General features: G+C 51.1%; 1 protein-coding gene across 5 annotated transcripts in view; it reads right to left on the bottom strand.

The window, feature by feature from the left end:
- Positions 1-21,458, bottom strand: part of B3GAT1 (beta-1,3-glucuronyltransferase 1) — a 51,690-nt gene that overhangs the window by 15,473 nt on the left and 14,759 nt on the right. Inside the window, exons 1-5 of one of the 5 annotated variants that reach the window (XM_019509664.1) lie at positions 13,387-13,398; positions 9,934-12,751; positions 9,650-9,796; positions 6,445-6,950; positions 1,881-2,177 (exon numbers count right to left, since the gene is read on the bottom strand). In XM_019509664.1, coding sequence (XP_019365209.1) covers positions 1,881-2,177; positions 6,445-6,950; positions 9,650-9,796; positions 9,934-9,937 — 954 coding nt within the window. In that variant the 5' untranslated portion in view covers positions 9,938-12,751; positions 13,387-13,398. Of the gene's footprint in view, positions 1-1,880; positions 2,178-6,444; positions 6,951-9,649; positions 9,797-9,916; positions 12,752-13,386; positions 13,399-21,458 lie in introns of those variants that run through there. The other 4 variants (XM_019509657.1, XM_019509672.1, XM_019509688.1 and 1 more) reach the window with 4 other exon arrangements.

Raw genomic sequence — 21,458 nt, forward strand, 5'->3', positions numbered from 1 at the left:
AGATTTCTGGGGAGAAACCAAGGTGGCTTTCTGCCACAATCTCCACTGCTGCGATCTCACAGGAGAGCTAAGGCTACTTCTCACCCTGGCTGGACACTGCTGCCGGCTCTTCAGCTCTGGGCCAACAGCACCTGCCTAAGAGCAAAGCTTGCACATCCAGGTGGATACCAGCAACTAAAAAGTCTCCAAGTGCCTGAACGCAAAGCCCTGACCATGTGCTTTGCCAGTAGCATCCTCCCCGTCCACCCACCCAAACCTCCCAGTACAAGGCCTTATTCTGACAGCCACCTCCTACGAGCGGGGCTGCAGCTACGGCAAGAGGCTGGGGGGCTGCTGCCGGACCGGCTGCAAGCTCACAGCAGCTCGCCAGAGGAGTGCTGGATTCCCTCTCACACTTCCCTCTGTGCATTTATCCAGGGGAGGTTCATGATGGAGTGTGTTGTACACAACAGGCCGGCTCCCCCATTCACAGCCCCCTGCCATCTCATCACTCGCATCCTGCAGCACAGTGGAAATATTTAATAGCTGCCCTCTAGATGTTCCTGTTAAGCGAGAGCAGCAGCAGGCAGCAGAGAGGGGGAGGGATGCAGGCAGGTGCTATGCTCCTGATCAAGTCTGTGCTTCACTCCCAGCCATTGAGACACAAAGGCCTAGGCCCTAGGCTGCCTTCCTGTCCTACGTTCCCCCATGCCCAGTCCTGGCCTGGATCCTGTCTCTGTCACTGGACTTCATACATGAGCAACATTAAAGCCAAAGGAATAGCACAGTTCTTTGGGTAGATGTGATGTTTTTTTATTAGACCAACTGAGTAGCTGGAAAAAAGAACATTTTTCCAATTGCTGAGTTGGTCTAATAAAAGATATCACATCTACTCAAAGAACCTTGCCTGCCTATGTCCTTAGACCAACACGGTGACAGCCAAAAACCCAAAGCATAGCACGACATTTCGCAACGGGCTAGAAGAAGAAAACCTGGCAGAAGCACCAATTTTCAGTCATATGTGATGGCATAATCCATCCCCTTCCCTCCTCTGCTTCAGATGTGACGGTGCTATCACCAGCAACACCATCCCCAGCATAGGAGGAAGAGTTTCAAACCTCAAGCAATCACTTTCAATTCCTGCTGGCTGGGCCTCTGGGGCTAGATCCCAAACAGTGCCCAAGACCTTAGATTCAACCTCCTTTGGAGATCGGTTGCCTCATTCCTTCCAGGACTGGACACCCCTAATCATAGGCAAGTGAGAAACTGTCCACAGGAGGTATTAAAGTGCCTCCTCCCAACCTCTGCTGCTGTGCTTACGCAGGGCCCCTTGCACAAGAGCCAGCTAGGCTCAGATGTCCTTGCATTTCTGGAGGCACACAGTCCACTCAGAGGGAATTCAAAGGCCAATGATTTTATTCAAATATTTCATAATCCCCCATGCAGTCAAAGCTCTGGGCTCTCAGGTCTGGGGCCACTTCCTTACATTGCAAAGTTCTCATTTCCAAATGCTAATCCCAGCCTCTATTGGCCCTTCCCCTTCCGCAGCAGATTGGTTTGCAGCTCTCCACTGAAAGGAGACTGAAGCCCTGAAAAAGCTCCCATTGCAAAGACTTTCTGGTGATGGCGGAGAAGGATCATTTGCAGCACTCAATCCCCTTTTGACCTTTCCGTTGTCCCTGCTTCATTGACCAAATGTCTGCAGCAGCACCTCCCACAGGACAACAGGAAACTCACGCTTGCCCATAGCTGGATAATTGTCTAAGAAGGGCAAGAGAAGACCTTTCCTGCACCCCTGCAACCCATGGTTTCTCTAGGATGTTGGCTCTCACAATATATCACAAAATGGGTGCTGGAGAGTGGGCCCATATGCTCCCTGCATCAGAAGGAAGGGACCGTACCTTAGTGCAATTGGCAGCTTTCGGCTCAAGGTCATTCAAGGTCACTAGCTCCCGGAGAAGGCTGCTCTCTTGGTAGCCCCCCTTCACTCCTCGCAGTTTGAAGTAAGCCTGAGATCGCTGAAGGATCAGCCTGAGGTTCACAGCAAAGCCTGCCATGTCGATGGCAAAGGGGCGATGGGGGTCGAACACTGTCTTCCAGCCATACACCTTCCCTGCTGCGTTCACCTTGGGCGACTCATAGCGCAAGCCACCCACAAAGGCCACCGGCCACACTGACACCTTCCTGGTTGTGCGCATCTGGAGGCAAGGAGAGAAAAGGGGACGGTGAACACCAAGGAGGACTTGCTCTGCACAGCTCCAGACACAAAGGTGGGACTCCCCCACCACCAGCAACAGGGAAACTGAGGCACAGATCAGAGAGGCAGGCTGCACATGATGCGTCAAAAGCACAGCTGGGAAGACAGAAAACATTTCAGAAAGCTAAAAAATCCCACAAGATAATCATCCTCAAATGACACTGGCAGTTGTCTCCATTTTGTGAGTCACCATCCATGAAAAATGGGACAGCACTGGATCTGTTTGGATGAGGGACCATGGCGTGGCTCTCTGGAGAGGGCAGTCCAGCTGTGAGCTCCCAGCAAACACGACTCCACATGGCAGCTCCCTCCCCGTGCCCTGCCGGCTCCACTGGCAGGAGCATGTGCGCTGCACTGCACCTTCTGCTTACAACCCAGATCAAGGCTCTCCCAGAGGGACTCTTATCACCACTAATTACAGCGAGGGAGACCTGGAGAGGTGAAGGCACCTGTCCTTTTGCATTACACACAGGCTAACGTCAGCCCCCCAGCCACAGGGGACAACGGTACATGCTGCCTGAAGCGCATGCCATTGCCTCCCTATTCCCTTCATGCAGCTGAGTTCAAGGGGCGGAGAGGAAAGCCGTGTGGGGTAACAGAGGAGCCATAATGCAGTGTGCCCTCCAGGGATCCACTGGGCACCTTAGCTGTCAAGAGGGCACAAGTCAGGCTGCTGTACTGAAATGGAAACCTTTGCTTTGGATTTGTCTTGTGCCTATAGATGGCTAGATGCGATACCTGCCGTCCCATCCTGTCCTATACCCCCTGTCTGCTGCTGGCTGCAGGGACTGGGGCCAGGGACACAGGGCATTGCTGGCCGATAGGGGCATGGAAAGGAAGGGCATCACTGTGTCCTGTCTCCTGCTGAAAGGCCTTGCAGGAACTGGGCAATAAATCCTCCCTGATAAACAATGTGGGGAAAACTGCACCCATGTGCACAGCTGTTTGGTGGCTTCTGGATGCCAAGGGTGGGGAAGGGCTTGTCAAAGAGGCAGAAGGGGGAGCAAAATGCTGACACCTCTCGGGTCAGGTTACTAAAGCCCGTTCTAAGCATGAAATATGGCAAAGAGGCAGAACTGAAGCAGATGTGGAGGGAGGAAGAACAGCCCTCTGGGTTAGCACTGGATTTAACTCCTGGTTCAGTCACATACTCCCTGAGTCAATGAGGGCAAGTCATGGCACTGCTCCATGCCTCAGTTTCCCAAGGTGCAAAATGGCAAGAATGACCCCTTGCAACTCACCAGGAGAGCTCTGCTGGTATGCAGGGTCCTCAGACAGACATGCTCTGCCTTCTACCACCCTGTCTATGGCACAGGTAAGAACAGAGCCCAGGAGTCTGGGCTCCAAGCAGGTTCCTCTAAACCCTAGGCACAGCATCCCAAATGAAGTTCTGGTTTTCACATCAACTATGAAGAGACATTTCTTAAAGTTACTTTTAGTGTTTCCAGTGTCTGAGGAACACAGCAGAGTCCCCATTGCCTGGGCTTTTAACAACGAGCCTGGACACATGTTTCCCTGATGAGGATAAAGGAAGGTGCTTGCTTCCTCTTGCCTTGACATGCCCTGTTCCCCACCACATTACTCCTACCCACTCGCAGTGCATCATGACTGGGCTTCCTGGGGCAGCTTTAAAGCAGCAACGCTGGGGAGGATGGAGATGCTGAACCCCAGACACAATGGAAAGAGGGAAGGCCTGCTCCTGAGCTAATGAACAGTGTCCTTCCTTCAGGGATGAGTCCTCTCAGTCAGACAGGGAGACCGTCTCTGTTAAAATTCGACAGGAGAGATAAAAACCCTCCACACAGACCTGGTTCAGAGCTCCTTCCTTGCTTCAGCTCTTAACTGCCCATTCTCCTCCTGAAGTGTGCAGTATTGCCATTTCCCTGCCCAGGCCATCATACTGCTGTCATGGCCGAGGTGGTCTGAACACCCGAAGTGAGAGACACGAAAGGGTCACGGAGCCTGCTCTGACCTTTTCCCTTCCACGCGGAGAGGGTGACAGGTGAGAAATGTCAGAAAAAGTGAAGACCAGCATCCGAGTGGTAAATGTGCCAGCGCGTTTGCTTCACAGGGACTGTTCTCTGCCACACACTTCCCTGCGATCCCAGGCTTAACTGCATCTCCTCCAATAGCAGGAACAGCACCAAGCAGAAAGGGACTCATTACAGGCCAGTGGAAAGCCGCAGGGAATGGCTCATCTCTGCCATGTACTGCAATGGGGATAGCATTCGTGCAAAGCCTGAGACAGATCTCTCTACCTAAAACAGAAACCGGATACAAGGCTGGACTTCATTAGCCTCAGAAGCAGCTGCAATGCCTGAGGGGCTCCTGCAGCCCTGGGGAACCTGGGTTTGAAGGCAGGGTCAGCAGGGAGGCTGATGGCCACTGCTTACACACAGAGAAGGACAGAGGCTGGAAAGCTTATGGTGGAGCCACCTCTGGGAGGCTTTACACTGATCACTGCTACTTAGCAGCTAGTATTTCACCCTTGTGCAGCACCAAGATTGGACCAGAGGATTTCAGAATCCTTGGCCAATGCGAGCAGGTGACAGTCTCATGAGGCCCCACAGGCATCATCCCCATTTCGCAGGTGGGGAAACTGAGATACATGGGAATAAAAAGCCTCACCCACGGCTACACACGGAGTCAGCAACAGAGCTGAGACAGGACCCAGCCTGCATGCACACAAGAGACAGGACTGCCTGGGACACAAAGCACTGAAAGGACTCGTATGCATTCACCATGCCTTCACTCTGGAGACAGCACACCTGGGCTGAGGTTTCAGTCGCATCTCCCAGCTGGGCCAAAACACCCTGGGAGCCCATTTGCCTCCAGATGCTCCAAGAAAGGTGGCCTTGGAGGCAAGTGCGAGGGCGACGGCAGAGAGCTCTCATCCTCGGAGCCAGCAAAGGAGCACTGACAAATGCAGGCTGCTCAGCCACGTGCCTGAGGAGCCACTTGCACAGCCTGCCTCTGAGCAAGACGTCCTGAAGCACAGTGCCCATGCCATGCTCAGAGTGAAGGCTGGAAGGGCACTGTCTGTGTCGCGCCAGGATCCTGACAGATACAAATAAAATACTAGAGGCAGAGGCAGAAGCAACCAAGCTTCAAGGGAGGGGAGATATCCAGCAACACCTAAGGTAAGATGCTGCATGGACTAACAAAAAGCCAAGAGGGAGTGTGATGTGGGACAGGTAAGGGGATTCCTCCCCCAACCCCCGCCCTGACCCCAGGAACCTGCAGCAAAGCAAGCGATACATCCTCCTGCCTTGCCAACCCAGCAGCATGAAGCAGTCCTGCACAGCCAGGTAGGAAAGACTGCTGATGGCGGGGAAGATTCAAGCCAAGTGGTCATCAGCTACCTCTGAAATCTTCTGCCTAAGCAGGTCTCTTGTCTCCCCATCCTGTGCTTTCCCCACAATCTCCTCCTGCCAGCCTTACTCAGGGGACGAGTCTCCCTGGCTTGCAGGGGCGGGTGCTTGTAGCTTGTCAGCAGTAATCTCCATGCTAGTCCCCCACCCCAACCCAGCGACATCCAGCTACCCTGCCCGGTTCTGCACACCCATGCCGTTACCCAGGGAGACCCGTCACAGTGGCAGAGTGGATGCATTTCCAAAGCAACAGGAATTAAGAAAGATGCTTGTGTTTCCATGGCTTTCTAAAGCGCAGGCACAGCAAGCCCAGGCAGGGGCTTCCTGAGAGCACAGCCGCGAGATCACCCCCATGAGTTCTTCACAGCTTTTATATTCTGTGCTGCATCTGACCGAAACTCAAGGAGGAAACCCTCTGCTCACGAGGCAAGCAGAGCCATCCACCATCCCTCCCTGCAGCACCGGGCCTGGCTTCCTTGCTAGATGCCTTCTTATAACAAGATGCAGTCTAGCTGTAAAACCCTACTGGAGCCCAAGCCCAGGTACTTTGTACCGTGTAGGGGCTCAGTTACACCATACCACTCCCCCCCTGCACTGCAATGAGAACTAGCTGCATTTTCTTTCCACTTAAGCTGAGTATAGAAGACAGGTCCAGGGATCATGAGGGAGCCTCACGGTGTTACCTGCCAGCTGGAGCGGCGTTGCAGTTGTCTCCTGCCTTGTAGCTTGGCACCAGAAGCATAAATGGTGTTACAGACACCACTGGGCATGGCCGTGGGGACCCGCACAAAGGCCTGCAAGCTCCCAGGAGCCAGGCAAAGCCTGCCCGTGCCTTACCTCCTCAAAGAGCTCCAGGCTGTAGGTGTTGTCATCGTCAGCAAAGTACACAATCCCCGGCTGGCTGTTGTTTTTGTTAAAGGTCTCTCGCAACCACCGCAGGGCCAGGTTCCTCTGCATGGTCCCACGAGGGATGCGGGGATCCCTCATGTCACCCCGCAGCTTGTAGTTGCGGGGTGTCTCCACGTTGAGGTGGGTGTAGTTCAGCCCTGTGTCCCGTAGCAGCCGGGTGATGAGGGGGGTCCGGCGCTGAGAGTCCTCCACTAGGATCCAGTGCAAGTTGGGCACGTGCAGGAGGGTGTTTGCCAGGCGCGTCAGCTCCGCTTTCTGCACCGGCCGGCTGTAGGTGGGGGTGATGACGTGGATGGTGGGGAGGGTGTCTGACCAGGGGGGAGGGCGGGTGTAAACGTACTCTGTCCTCACCACCTCCACAATGTCGCGGTCGGACAGGCAGTATTCCTTAGCATCCGAGCCTGGGGCGAGATCACGCCGGGAGTCACCATCATCTGAAAGAAAGAAAGCGCCCGGTTATCCCTGCAACAGCATCCTCTCCAGCACCCCCTCAGCTCAGCCAACAGGCAGCTGGGCACCAGGGAAGGTCACCCTCTTGATTTGACAGCAAAGGAGACAAGCTGGGAAAGAGACTTTTGTTGCAGGAAGCAGGGATGAGTCTCATGAGAAAGAGATTCCAGCTGCTAAAATAGCTACGTCGGCAAAGCACTGACAGCTCCAGCCTGAGACACCAGCTAACTGCTCAGAACAAGGACCCAGGGAACGCACGGCTGAGCATGACAGCTTAGCCTAGAGTAATAAATGCTGACATTGATACAAGACCTGCCACCCCAAAGGATCCAACTATACTTTGTACTTGGTGCCCTACAGAACTGCTTCTCCCACCGCAAGGGGCTCAGCAGCTGGTCACCAGTGCACAGCAATAGCTCAGGGCAGGACTGGGGGACACTGGAGTTAGCGAAGCTGCAGGGAACCCTGGATAGGCAGGTTGGAGTTACCCCCTGAGGGATCTGGCCAGCGTGCTCATGGATTGTATGCTTTTGGGCCACTCTTTAAATCCAGGTACTGAGATGAGATACTAAATTATGAGCCCGATGACCCCATGCTCACTATGTGAGCGTCCATCCAGTTGAGAACAGTATTGGCTGGATCTGGGCAGGACGTCTGTGGGACCGTGCAGGTACAAGTGACAGCACGATGTCCATTGCAAACCATGCAGTGAGCACAAATGACTGACACACAGAATCATGGACCAGGTGTCATGCTACACTGGCCAACACAAGGTAAACCTCCATGCAGCTGTGGCTGCCAGGCCCCTCAACTCCTGCTACTGTAGTCGGTAACAAGCTACAACTACAGCCTGATAAAAATTACTGAGAGACCAACTTTCCTGCTCCAGGACTTTAGACAACTGTTACCCTGTAAGCATCTTATGACTGTCTGATAGTTAGATTTTCCAGTAGTGGCTGATACTGGATGCAACAGAGGAGGGAGACTGCAGGAGCCAAGGACCGGAGGTCTGACCCAGGAGAGCATTCGCCATGTTCATATTTTATGTGATTCTTCATCAGCCATTAATCTGGATGTTGAGGTGAGCAGCACAATTAGTGTAAGGCCCAGTGCTCCACAGTGCTGATCTTCCTCAGCACAGATCAGGATCAGCCCTTTGTTGGGTGTTTGCCAAGGTGTAACCCTGGAAACAATTCACCCCCCAGATAACCTGGGAAATGAACTGGACTGACTGCACTCTGCATCTGGTGCATTCAAATGGAGCTTGGCCAGGACACACAGGTGGGTCAGATCATATAGCTTTAAACCCTGCAAGGACTTCCACACCACACTGGTCAATACTCTGTCTTCTTCACCTTTCAGCCAAGCAGTTCAGAAATGCCTGTCAAGTGCTAAAGGACTTAACCCTGCACTCTCGCAAGCAGGTCATTGCTTTCAACCTCATTTTCCGATGGCGAAACCTGCCAGCCAGGGTCAGAACCTGGTGCCAGTTCTGAGCCAGGACTTCCAGGAGCTCTTCTTCCAAGTTGTAGGTCACTGGTCATTCACAAAAATGGCCCCTACTTTCCAGAGCATTAGGCTGAGGCTGGAGTGATGGGGCAGATGGATGCCGTTTCCCTTTAACAGCATCACCATGGCTCATCATGTTAGCCTTTCAAGTCTGGGTTTGGAGCCAAGCATTTTCCCCACCCACCCCAACTTAGCTGTACTGGACTCTTCCATGTTTGTGAGCAAGCTTTCACCCACCTGGACCTTGTCACCTTTTGTCATGGGAACCATTCTCGTCTTAGAGCATCAGACTCCAGGTGAGGAGTAATGCAAAGCCACACTGAAGAGACGGAGGAGAGTGCACAGGGACAACACTGGACATCACAAGGCAAAGGAGAGAGATTTTGAAGCAAGGGAACCTGAGCTAAGCCTTCTCCTTCAGCTCCTCTCCACAATGGACACCAGGAGGTCCCTTCCCCATGGAACAGGTTGGCAAAGGGCATGGGCCAGCTGGCCTCTTCCAGCACATGGCAGCACTTGTGTTCCTTGGTATGGCTGCCACTCTGAAAACGAAGCCAAAGTCCATCTCCATCCACAGAGTGTCCTAGAACCACTTACTTGCATCTCATCTTGGTTGCTGCAGGCCACAGCTCTGCTTATGCCTTGGGTGCTGGGTAATGTAGAGGATGCTTTTCTCCTGACACTAACTTATCTGGTACACGCTCTCTGCCCTACTCCTTCAAGTCCAACAGAGATGGAGTTCACCAACCTTCAGGGCTTGCTGGAAGAATTCTCTTTGCCCCAGTCTCTCTCAGAGGGGGCTATCTGGTCTGCCCATGAGGGGTGCTTCTGTTGTATGTGTCAGTGCGTCTATCATTTAACTTCTACACACAGCCCTGCCAGGACCAGGAAAAGGGTTGTTTTTTTGCTTTCCTTCAGGACGAGTGTTGGATCACAAAGTCACTGGTTGCATTTCCCTCCAGTGCTCTAGGCTATGGATTCTGTCCGCTAGACTGGGGAGCTACGTAGCTCCCAAGACATGGGACGTGAAGCCTTAGCAAGACCCTCCCAGAAATAGAGACTGCTGCAAGAACAGGGACCGTAAGTTGAGATGAGCATGGTTGTCATGGGAGAGATGGAATGAGACATGGGCAGGGGTGCACCGAGCTGGCATAGGCCAGGTGGTTTCTCTCACCCTTGTGCACTGCAAGCAGTGGAGCAATGGTGCTCTGGTGCCAGACGGTGATTAGCAGCGTCCAGGGCAGAACTATCAGCACGATAGCCAGGATGTCTCGTCTCTTCGGCATCTCCAAGACTGACTGGACCCACAGCTCCTCATTACCTGACAGCGAGAACCCCAGAGACAGAACAGCAGAGCACATGGAGAACAGAAATAAATGGGCAGGAAGGAACAAGGACAGAGAGAGAGAGCAGCAAGGGCAACATGGCTCGCAGGTCTTACCAGCGCTTACAACCCACCCATTGCAGAAGCAGGTTTGGCGGTGCCACAGCTCCACGGGCTGGAGGTTGCTCCAGGGGATGCTTACACCGGATGTCACAGGAGCCGCAGGCTGGAGCTTCAGGGACCCATTTGGAAGGAAGCCTGCAAGGTAAAGCAAAGGAGCCTAGGCAGGGAGAAGCACCGGGAAGAACTGCTCCACGGAGAGCTGCCTTCATGCTAATGTGCCTTCCTCAGGAGGAGGTGCCATCGGGGCAGCCAGCTGCATCCATCCTCTGGAAGAGAGCAACCTTGGGTGTCTGGGACTCTGCCCTCCTTCATGTCCCGTGACCCAGAGCACCCCAGAAAGTCCCTGGTTCTATCAGCCAGACAGTGATGTAGCACATCTGTATCTGAGCCCCTCCACCCCGAGGCATAAGCTCTGGTGCATGCTTATGTGCACATCCAGCTCATGGGGTGCCTCACCACTGTCTGTGCTATCCCCACACTCCCTGCAGTAAGTATGCCCCAGGCAGCCCACCAGCCTCTGTGAGCTGCCAACAGCCATATCCAGCTTTCACCTCTCTGCATCTTAATGCTGCGTTGCTACCCACAGAAGCCCTGGACAGCAATTTCCTGCATAGCAGGGCCTGGCCGGGGGTAGAAAGGCCAGTCTCCCCCCTACTGCTCCCAGCCTTGCAGAGAAGGAAGGAGAATCCCAGGGGCAGTGAGTCACTAGCTCGTGACACCCACTAGCCCTTTCTGTTTCACAGCTTTTGCAGTTATTAATGAAGCCTCACAGCCCTCCTTGGATGCGTGGGCCCATTCAATGGGAGGGAAGCAGCAACTAGAAGGTTCATGTCATTTGACTGACGTAGGAACCAGTGATGGAGACTGGCTGAGAGCTTAAAAGCTGGCTCCCAGTCCTGTTTTCTGACCAGTGGCCTGTTTCTCTTGCAGGCTGAGGGCTCAGCCAGGACTCCAAGGCCAGGCCCTCACTGGAAGGCCTAGTCACTATTGGGAAAACAGATGCAATGCCACTGACTGCTTGGTCTGCATGTGTCACTCTCACTACCACGGCACAAGTTACCCAGACCCTCCCATCCCGCCCTGACTGGGACTGCTCCCACTTCCAGTTCAGGACTCTGGTCTCCTGCTCTCCTACAGAGCTTGCTCCTCCTGCATGGTTATCCCCTCTCTGAGGTGTCAGGAGTGCAGTTCATGGAGCTGCCACGTTGCCTTAGTCTGATTCAGTGCAAGAGCAGGTGAGATGGAAGCAGGCGGTATCTTATCTGAGCATTACCCTGGCCAGCAGTGGGCATCCCTCATCAGGCACCTGTAAGGTGGGCGGTTTGCAAAGCTGGAGCATTGCTCAGTGCGCTTGCTCCCATGAGGGAAGGTGTCAGCCATCTGCTCATGGCACTGCACTGCAGGCAACAAGGAGCACCGTGGGCACACCCTGGCTGGAGGCAGAGAGGTATCTGATGTCAGGGCTCTGGAAGGCATCAGCCTCCTACAGGGCAAGCCCTCGGTCTGCTTTGCCCTTTACTTCTGAAGACTTTCCCAGTTTCCTATGCAAGAGCCATGGTTGCCCACTGCCTCCCAGCAGTCTGGACACTGCTCCAGAGCAAAAACCCGCTTCTCAAACAACCAGAGTCTGGCTCTGTGATGCTGACCGAGTCCCCCGAGCAGCAAGTGGCTCAAATCACTGCTGGCATTGTCCCCATTGGCTTGTGGTTCCCCATCAATGTGTGGATGCGGGGAGACACAGGACACAGGGCTCTCATATCACAGCCTCTCTCCTCACTAGCCACTGGGCAGCATCTGCACAAAGGCACAGCATCTCCTCTGCAGAAGACATCCACAGGACCCCTCCAGAAGGAAATCTCATCTCTAGCCCCGTCCAGCTCTGAAGGGAGGGAGCCCATGCTCAGTGCATGGACCTTACAGTGACTGCTGGCTTCTAGGGAAAGCAGGTAGGAAAACAGACATGCTAAGGAGCAGCTAGAAGCCAGTTCACTTCAGTCCGCTAGTGCTCACAAGGGATGGCACAGGGAGCACGATGCACGCACCCGGGGCAGACACTCAGTGTGTAGTACCCTGGCCTTAGCAATGCCTCTCCCCGCACTTGCTGCTCTACAGCCAACTTGCTGACTTCTTGGGAACCGCAGGGCTCTCAGTGGGCAGCTGACTGCACTGGTCTTCTCCCCATGGGAGAAAGAGCACGCTTCACTCATTCCTGCACCGCTTCACTCAGCATTGATTCCCTTTAATATTCTGTTGAGCACTTAGCTCCCCAGCCAACCATCTGACTCCTATTCTCCAGCTGTGAGCCGTCAATACAGCCCACCCCACTCCCTGCACAGATAGCTGCTGGGTATGATTTGCCGTCCTAGCAGAGAGTTAATGGGGACAGTGCCCTCTGCCATGGAAACATGACTTCTCCAAACGTCCTCAGGCCTCTTGGCACCCTTGGCTCCTTTCACATGTGCCCAGTTCTGGTGGATTTGTTGCTCTGTGTACATCATAGTTTCTACACATGCCTGTTGGTGATGTGGGAGGGCATCTTTGTTTTAATGAGAACTGGAGCCATCATCATCAGCTCTCTGCCTCGGAAGTCAGTCCCATGTTTGGTGCCCTTTGGCTGTGCCCAACAGTTTCTCCTCCCCTGAATGCCACGCTCCCTCATCTACACAGGGGTATACTTCTAACATGGATGGGAACAAGAGCTTATGGTACGTTCTCCCCTGGAAACAAGGGTCCATCTGAGAAGCCAACAATGCTTGCCCTAAACACTGACTTGTCCTACCTTCCTCAGTGCCCTCAGTGCTTCAGCCCTGCCCTGCTTGGGCTAAAAAGCTCCCAGGCCTGTGAAACCACCACTGTAGCCTCTTGAATCCCTCCTGCTACCACAACACCAACTAGTCAGTCCTGGCATGGGTTATGCAAGTAAAGAAAGGCCCATTTCCCTGCTACACTCTTCATGTCATTGTTATCTACTAGCACACCCCGCTCAGCTCTGCTTTGTTTGTTCGCTGTCATCCAACCCCACTTACTTTATACCCTGCAGGGGCCAGCAGCCTCTTCTTGGGTATCTGCCAGTGGCCATGCACAGCAAGGCCCTAATCCTGGTGTGAGATTCCTGTCTTAAGAAGAGAAGAACTGCAGGCCAGCAGGGCCAAAGGATGGTGAAGAAATGGTCAGCCTGCAATGGGATGTCCAAACTCATAGAAGAGCATGAATATCCCAAGCCTGGCTAGAGCTGGGGTTTGACTGCTCCTGCAGGGCAACCGGCTACATTCCCTTCCCTCTGTCAAGCAGGTTGTTATGGGAATAGAGGAATTCATTTTCTGGCAGGTATTCCTTCATTAACATTCAAAGAACCCAGTCACTGGGAGCTGTTGGACATGCTTTGCTCCTTACAGAAGAAGGCAGTCATGGTCGGATACCCTTGGGCTGTTGGCTTGTGATTTCTGCACAGTCAGGTTTCCAACTTTCCATCAACATGTGGGAACACACCCCATTATTCATTCTATAGCACAGACGTTTGCTCAACATTAGTATTTTTAAGCAATCTGATTTTGCAGAGGACCAGGAGAAGCCCAAGCGTAGGATGCTCTGTTAATTCATTTTGGGCTCCCATAAACAGCATGAGTACCAGCTCCGACAACATTCCTTAAAGCCATGAGAATGGAGAGAGGTGATGGCTCCAGTTCTCATTAAAACAAAGATGCCCTCCCACATCACCAACAAGCATGTGTAGAAACCATGATGTACACAGAGCAATAAATCCACAGCCATGGTGATGGTATCATGCTGCGTATCAGGGCCACATGGACCTTTACAGAGATCATCGGGATGAGAATTCAGAAACTCATGCCCTCTAATGCTCAAGCTGAAGGATGCCTGCCCTCCACTACTTTTTCAGTCAAAATCACAGCATTAATTCCCACATTTCTTCCTGGTATTTCTTTTCCATGGAATGCTTTTTCATTTTTCAATGAGAAAGTTCAAAATGAAAATGTGTTTAGTTTTCATTTTTACTGCTAGGGCTTCAGTGAGGCTTGTCTTCCACCAGAAAAGGGAGAAATGGAGTAAAAAAAAAAGAGAGAGCAAAAGACAGGTTCCTTCCCCAGCCTGGAAAACATACGTTAAGCAACAATAGCCTCAGTTTTCGGAAATGGAAGTGAGATGCACATTGCCAAAACACAAAGGAAGTTTCTGTTTTGTCAAAATATGTCAACCTTAATAAAGTCGCATTTAGTGTGAAAAGCCTTTCTTGCCCCAAATTTAATTTTCAGGGTCGGGGAAGAGTAAGATCTATGACACACAGAAAAGTAGTTCTGGCTCCATGCACTAGAGGGCAGTGGTGCACCTAATCAATATGTTATCATGCCGAAAAGACGCTGTCCTGCTATAAAAAAAAATCACATTGAAAATAATTTATCCTTGTGTTAAGTAGCGACTTGTTGGATTATTAGAGTCTGAAAGAATGTTTTTTTTCTAAATCAAGGGTAATTGGCGTCAGCTGTGCCACTTCACTTTTGAAAGGACACTGATTTGATTTGCAATCTGGTTTATCATGAGTTTCACCTTCCGTCTTCTGCACAGCCGCCATGTGGTTGTGCTGGGCTGTCCCACGCCGAACGGGTAATGTTTAGAGGACATTACACCAAAAACTCTTAATTGCATTTCCATGGGTATTATTTAAATCATTCACTGCCATTAGACAGCATTGAAGCCAAGGGCTTGGCGGCACTGAGATTGGCATCTGGATAACACAACTCGCCGGAGCCACAATATTTTAAGGTACCAACTCTCAAGGCAAGTTCCCTTGTGGACTGGTTAGCCCCTAACTGGACACTGTAGGGATTTGTATGCCTTCTTCTGCTGCCGCTGGTTCAGAGAGATCTGGGTAAGTGGCACTCACCAGCAAACTGCTTCTGTTCACAGGACAGTTGTGTGACTGTACGCTTGGGGCCACACACGAGCTACAGCCCCTGCTGCCAAACCCCATTCATACAGGCATCAGCCCATCTCCTGTCTTATCTAACAAGTGGCTTTGGTGATTACCAGACTTGTTTTATCCCTGGGGGAACTGAGGCATGCAGTGATTCAAAGAGTCTTGTCTGAGAGCATCGGGCAAGTCAGGAACTGAGCTGGAAATAGCCCTGCTTGGCCCAGCGGACAAGAAAAAAGTAAAGCCGATGATTTGTGTCTGACCAGATGGCTTCTGACAGTTCGTGTCCAGGTTTGCACATTGGGGTGAGGTGGGAGGAGCAGGGCAGAGTGGGGGAAGTCACTGTAAGACGCTTGCTTGGGATTTTGCTGTTTGGCAGAGATGGCTTGTAAAACATAGTCTAAAAATAAAGGTAGCAATAAAAGCCTCTTGCTCATTAATTACTCTGTAAGCCATTACTGCCTAAAAACCCCATAACTTTAATGGAGGCTATTATAAGTATAGTAGCAAAATTGTGAAGCTAATTACTGTGCAGTTATTAAGCAGAACAGAATAGACACACTTTCTTTTAAAGGAGCCAGCGCTGGGGTACGGTAAGAAGAGCATGAAATCACTTGCTCCTCGGAGGTGTTAGTCAGAGGCTCAGCAACATCTGCCTCAGAGTCTCCTGAGTATGGGGTTGGGCACAGGGGACTCCACACCACCCGGCTTGCAGAAGGCTGCGTAGCAGAGTAGGCGGAGGGGGGGTGGGGGGTGGGAGGAAGACCCATGCCAAGGGGCATGAAAATGGACCCCAGACTTTGTCCTGCATCTGTGCCCACCACTGTGCCTTCATGCCTTGCTTGCTTTTATGCTCATCTACTTTCAGGCTGTGTGGCTAAGTTTCATGCTGCCTAATGGGAGGGATGTTTTCTTCCATCTTGCCCATACTGGCGCTAGAGGAAAGCCATTGCAATTCCTTGCCCTTTCCCTTGGGAAGCCAGGGTGCACAGCCTGGTTTGCCCCAGACCCAACCTCTGTGGGGATCTCTGCTGACTTACGCTTACATTGGTGACATCATAAAACATATCCCTCTGCCGGGCACCAATTTGCTCATGAGAGGTTGGATGTTTTGCAAGCAGCGAGTTTGGGGAGGCTATGGACTCAAACAGCAGAGGCTGCTGGTCAGGGGTGAGGTGGTCAGAGGTGCGCTGGGAGACCACCACTAGAGCGTGCAGCTTAGGAGTGCTGTAGCCTGAAACCAGGGGGCGCTGTATGTGCAGGGGGCACGTGCTGGGGACTCTCATCTGCTGAGCAATGGGACCAAAGCCTGTCTTGAGAGTGGCCGAGTGCCTAGAAGCATGCTGCTTCTGCATGCCTGCTAGCAGGGCCTTCGTGGGGCTGGAGGCAGAGCCTAGTGTGTACAGAGAGGGGCATTCCCAAGCTGCACCTCAGGGAGCCTGCCTGCATGCCTGCTGACCTTCCTGCTCGCTGCCGCCCAGCCCACATCGGCCTGTGCCAGGAAGTTGCAAGGAGTCAGACTAGGAGTGGTGCTCACCTGGGGCCATCCCTGCAGGGAGATATCCCCCCCTTGCCAGCTGCTGCTCGGCTGCAGTGCCATTGTGGCTCCTAAGATGGCAGCAGCGTCTCTCCTGTCAAGGAGCCCAGCAGCCTTGGTTGGCACCCAGCCCTTTCCAAGAGAGGGGAAAGGAAGGCTGGGGCTCAATACAGGCTTTGGCCCCAGGCTACTGCTTTCAGAAGACTGACCCATTTATATACAGATGTCGGGGCAGCTCTGCCAAGCTCCAACTCTGAGGAGCCTACCCAAGTATGTTTGCTGTGCTGCTATGAGAGAAATACAAGCAGAAAACCTTTATACAGCTGGGGAAAGCAGGGACCAGAGAGGTGAGGAGACTCTTAAGAGGATTCAGCCCTTTCATTTCCCCAGGGAGAAAAGCAGAGCTCCATGGCTCCATGAGGAAAATCATCCCCTCCAAACTGGGCTTGCATGCACACCCTTCCCTTGCTTCTACACATCTGCATCTAAACTTGACACTAACCTGTGCAAAAAAAATCTGAAATCTCATTTCCCAGGTTTGTAAAAAGGGCCAGTTTTTGTTCGATTGGTTTTTTTTTTTGTTTTTTTAAAAAAAAAAAAAAAATAAACTCTTTTTTTTTTTTTTTTTTTTTTTTTTTTTTGTTTTTTTAAATAAAAGTGGTCAATATTTTTTCAGTTTTTGTTTTCATGGTTTATTCCTGCCTTCTCCCAGACTCTGAAAATGGGAGAGTGGCAAAGAGGAAAGTGCGAGGGGAAAATGAAAATGCAAAAAAAATTTAGTGCAAGTTTTATCAAGATGCAGAAGGCTAAAAATGACAAATACTTTTACCAGACAATTTTTGCACTCACAAAGTTCTGACCAGCTGCACTTAGAAACCTCCTCATTTAAGGAGTTGAATGAAGGTATGGTCTGGATGCATATTGCCATTCTGTGGAAGTTTTTGTGCTGTGTACAAGCGCCTTCCAGTCATGCACTGAGCAATGTGACTCCCCATCTGTCATGCATTTTTTTCTCACCCTCCCCTCAGGGGGACAAGCATGTGCAGTGGAGTGTCCTGGTTTTTCTTCTTTGTTTCACTGTTGGAGGGGGAAGGTATAAAGGGAAGAGGATAAATATCGATGTTGCACTCTCCTTTTAAAAAAGGAGGCACGGTCAGAGAAATCTTGCACCCTGACTCAAGGGTGTGATAGTTATAAGGGAATTCATTCCACAGAACTTTTTCTTTGTGGCCAATCTGAGACTGTGAACTTCACCTTCATCACTGAAAGTTTCCTTGAGCCAGAACCATCCCAGAGATTTACATGGTCTTTCAGATACTCTCAACCCAGGTGAAAGAACACCTTGAAGATAAGGGCTGAGACTCTGACCTTTATTGGATGTTTTGTGGAAGCCAGCCTAGAAATCAAGGGCTAGGTCTGATGCACTTGTGGTCCCCTGTGTTGCTGAGGTGCATTATTACAATGCTCTGTAGTACTTGGCAGTTCCTAAGTGGTGCAGGTCCCTAGTGCTGTCGTCCACCTGCGAGGAAATGAAGGTGTAAATAACCAAGAACAGGCTATTGTCTGCCAAAGTGGGGAGGAATCCCCCAGGCAGCTGGAGATGACAGAAAACACCCATTTGCAGATCCCATTATGGGAGAGCTTAGGGTCAGTCACAATTCTGAAATGTCTCAAACTCTGGACAAAGCATGGGTGGGTGTGCACCTTCAACCAGAAGGAGATTGCAGGTGTGTCTGGGAACTCTTCAAACTGCTGCCCATGACTCACTGCTATCACCTCCGTCTTGCTCCAGTTCAGCGTCAGCCAACAGTTCGTTATCCCAGTGCTTCTCAGGTACAGGGCCATCTTGGTGGCAGTGGTGTAGGCATATGAGGGGAAACACAAGATTAAACTGGGTATCATCTGTGAAATGGCAGCTCTTAAATCCATGCTGCCTAATCGGTTCACCTAGTGCTTGCATGTAAATATGGAGAACGGAGGGAGAAAAAATTGCTTTGTTAGATTCAACAAATCAAGGGGCTGGGGCAGAACTGCAGTTTCCCCATCACTAATTAGGTGCATAATTCGGGAAAGTCTCAGACCATTTTGGCCCAGTCTCCTGGATCTCTGCCACCTATCTGAGGTGAGATAGCTGTATCTCATAGTCAGCAGTGCCAAATGCTGTAGAGAGGTCCAGAAGGCAGACTGGATGCTGGTCCTTTGCCCAGGAGGTAGCCACCTACCAGAGGCACTCGGGTGGTTTAAGTTCATGTGTTGGCTGGAATCCAGGTTGTGCCAGGTCTAGAGAATTAGCTTCAGTTATCTGATCTTGGAGCTGGCAAAGATTAGCTTCTCCCTGGGCTTGCTCAGGCATGGGAGGTTTGACACTGGTCCTAGCCAACTACTAGCCAATATATCCAGGATGGGTTTCCTCAGCATCAGGCAGACAACTTCCTTTATGAAGAAGTAAGGGGAAAATCCTTTGCCAAATGATGCACTGGCTATTCCAATCAGGGAAAAAGACTCCAGTTGTCTTTTATTCTTCTCACAATCCAAGAAGGGTGTGGGCTGAATCACAAGGTTTAGATCCCAACTCCTTTCAGCTGTCCACTACTCCTTGATGGATGAATATACTTAACTGGGCTTTTAAGTAACTTTTCTATACGAAGATGAAAACAACAAGCTGTTGGAGTTACAGTCCATTTCCCAAATAGAAAGATGACTGCCAATTGTCTTGTCTGAGAAAAGAATGACGGCACTGATCATACGTTGTTCAACTTATTTTTAATTTCGCTTAGGGATGAATGTTGAGTCAATCTTGAAAAAAAGAACCCGAACAATCATCTCTTTTTTTAGGATTTCACATCAAACTTTCTGAAATGGGAGACAATGTCATTCTGAGATCTTCTCACTCTTTCACCATGTCAGCTTCCACAAAAATGGTGTCACGTTTCTGGATGTGTTTGCTTTGTCGGGCTGGGGGGGAGTGTACGATGTCTGTGGCCCGTGCATATACCGAACATTTTGAAAATTACCAATTTAAACAGGACGTTTCAAAAACTGATGCTAGCCAAAGACAGCCCAAATGTGAACTTGTTTGGCTCCAAAAGTAGGCCGTATAGCTGATCTGTCCAAAGACTTTGGAGGTAGCTGCTGTACAACAAAGTAAAGCAAAGCTGACAACCTGTAGCAATGCAAGGTAAGGTTGAGAAGACTCACCTTTCAGGTGCAGGATGACAGATGTCCCACAATTTCCTGACAATTTCCACAATTTCCTGACTTTTTATCTTCTCTAATTTTAGAGTGTCTCCATGCCCAAGCACCCAGGCAGTTCGCTTGAAAAAGGCCCAAGAAAGAAGGATCTTCAAGTACAAACAGCCCTAAAACAATGTCTCCTAGAACTACTCGTTAGAGTGTGCTCTATGTTTACATGTCCTAGAAGACTTGAATATTGTCACCCGTAATTTCTAGTATATGTGAGTTGTCAAACATCTGCTGCAAAAGTTCTCTTAACGACTTTGCTTTATAAGCAATCTCTGCAAGGGGGGGAGCATTAGCCACCAAACAAGAATAAGTTCCATGGAAGAAACTGTATAATGAGCTGTGAGATTATGGTTCAGACGTAAGAGGATATTTTGTTCTCAGTATTTAACCAGCTCCGGGATAGGAACAAGACTGACTCTGATAGAATCTCATAGCTGGGGTGTGTAACCCAAAGGGCTTCCACCTTCTGAAATGAAGCAACAGCAACTTAACTCTCATGCTATTTTCCAGATTTTACGCAAATTAGTTTAACAAATTCTAATTACGTTTATAAACCTAATCCCAATCACTTTTCAAGGGGAGCTACAGCCCCCTCCCTCCTCACTGGGGAAAGCTCCAAGGGGGTCACCTCCTACCCAAAAGGCAGAGGGGTGACAAAGGAATCAGCTGATGAGAGGAGATTCACCAAGAGCACCACACTGCCTAATTTTATCTCCCAGCTGGCTCCGCATTACGTTCTCAGTTACAGACCTGGAGACAAAATTCCTCACCTCCTACACAGCCTTGCCATTTGACTTGGTAGATGGGAGAGGCAGCCAGAGCTCTGCAGGGCACATTTCCCCACTCAGCGATCAATCAGAGCCATTAGAACATCACACACAGGCGCACGTACACCCCTCTCCTCGCTGCCAGCGTCAGCTAGAAGCCATCCCACCAGCTCAGCACGCGAGCTCCTGGTTCCTAGCTGTCAGCATTTATTTTTAATTATTGAACTCTCCTCAAAATAAAACATTCCTGCTCTGTTTTTAAAGTTATCCATAACCTGATTCGAGCATAATGCTCAAAGAAGGAAAAGCAGGAAACCTTGCAGTGCAATAGAAGAAGAAGAAACTTCCTCCTCTGCTCTGTGGCTAGGGGACATGCAGGGGGAGAACAGATTTGGGGCAGGTCAGAGCCCCCTACATTTGTGCAGTGCCATCAGCCCGAAGGGTTGCAGGGCTGCATTACACACTTTGGCCATGATCTCCTCCTAATGACTTTGGTTGCCCAAACTGAGACACCTTAAAAGAGGCAGTATTTGCAAGAGGCCAGTGGCTCGCTGCTTCTGGCAGAGAAATTCAGGTCCTCGTGACAGGTTTCAGGCTGGAGAATAAAAAAAAATTAAGTACCCCTAATGGTCCTTCTGGAAACTGCTGGTTTTGGCATGTGGAATATGCTGCAGATGCCACCGAAATGCACCTGCTTCCAGGGTGACAGCTGGAACCTGCTCTGCAGCACACAGCCACACGGTGCACAGCAGCCCAGGAGGGAAGTGCAGAGAAGTGAGTGCAGGTGGCATGCTGCACAGGGCACCACGATGAGCAAACGTTGGGGCAGTGGCCACACGGTAGCCCTGGGCATGAATGTGCAGTGCACTATGGCCCTAGGTGCGTGTACTCTGTACATTTGCTCTGGCTTTGGCTATGCACTGGCACATCTGTGGTGACTGGTAAGTCAGCAGCCAGAACCCCCAAGGGAAGTTCTGCCTTCCGTTCAGGCAGCTGGGGCCACGGGATCCTTACCAGTCACTGTCTGCACCAGGCCCTCCAGCATCAAGGCATCTCCCA

The sequence above is a fragment of the Gavialis gangeticus genome, unplaced genomic scaffold (genome assembly GCF_001723915.1).
Source record: "Gavialis gangeticus isolate Ggan-Ray unplaced genomic scaffold, GavGan_comp1, whole genome shotgun sequence".
NCBI classification, from domain to species: domain Eukaryota; kingdom Metazoa; phylum Chordata; order Crocodylia; family Gavialidae; genus Gavialis; species Gavialis gangeticus.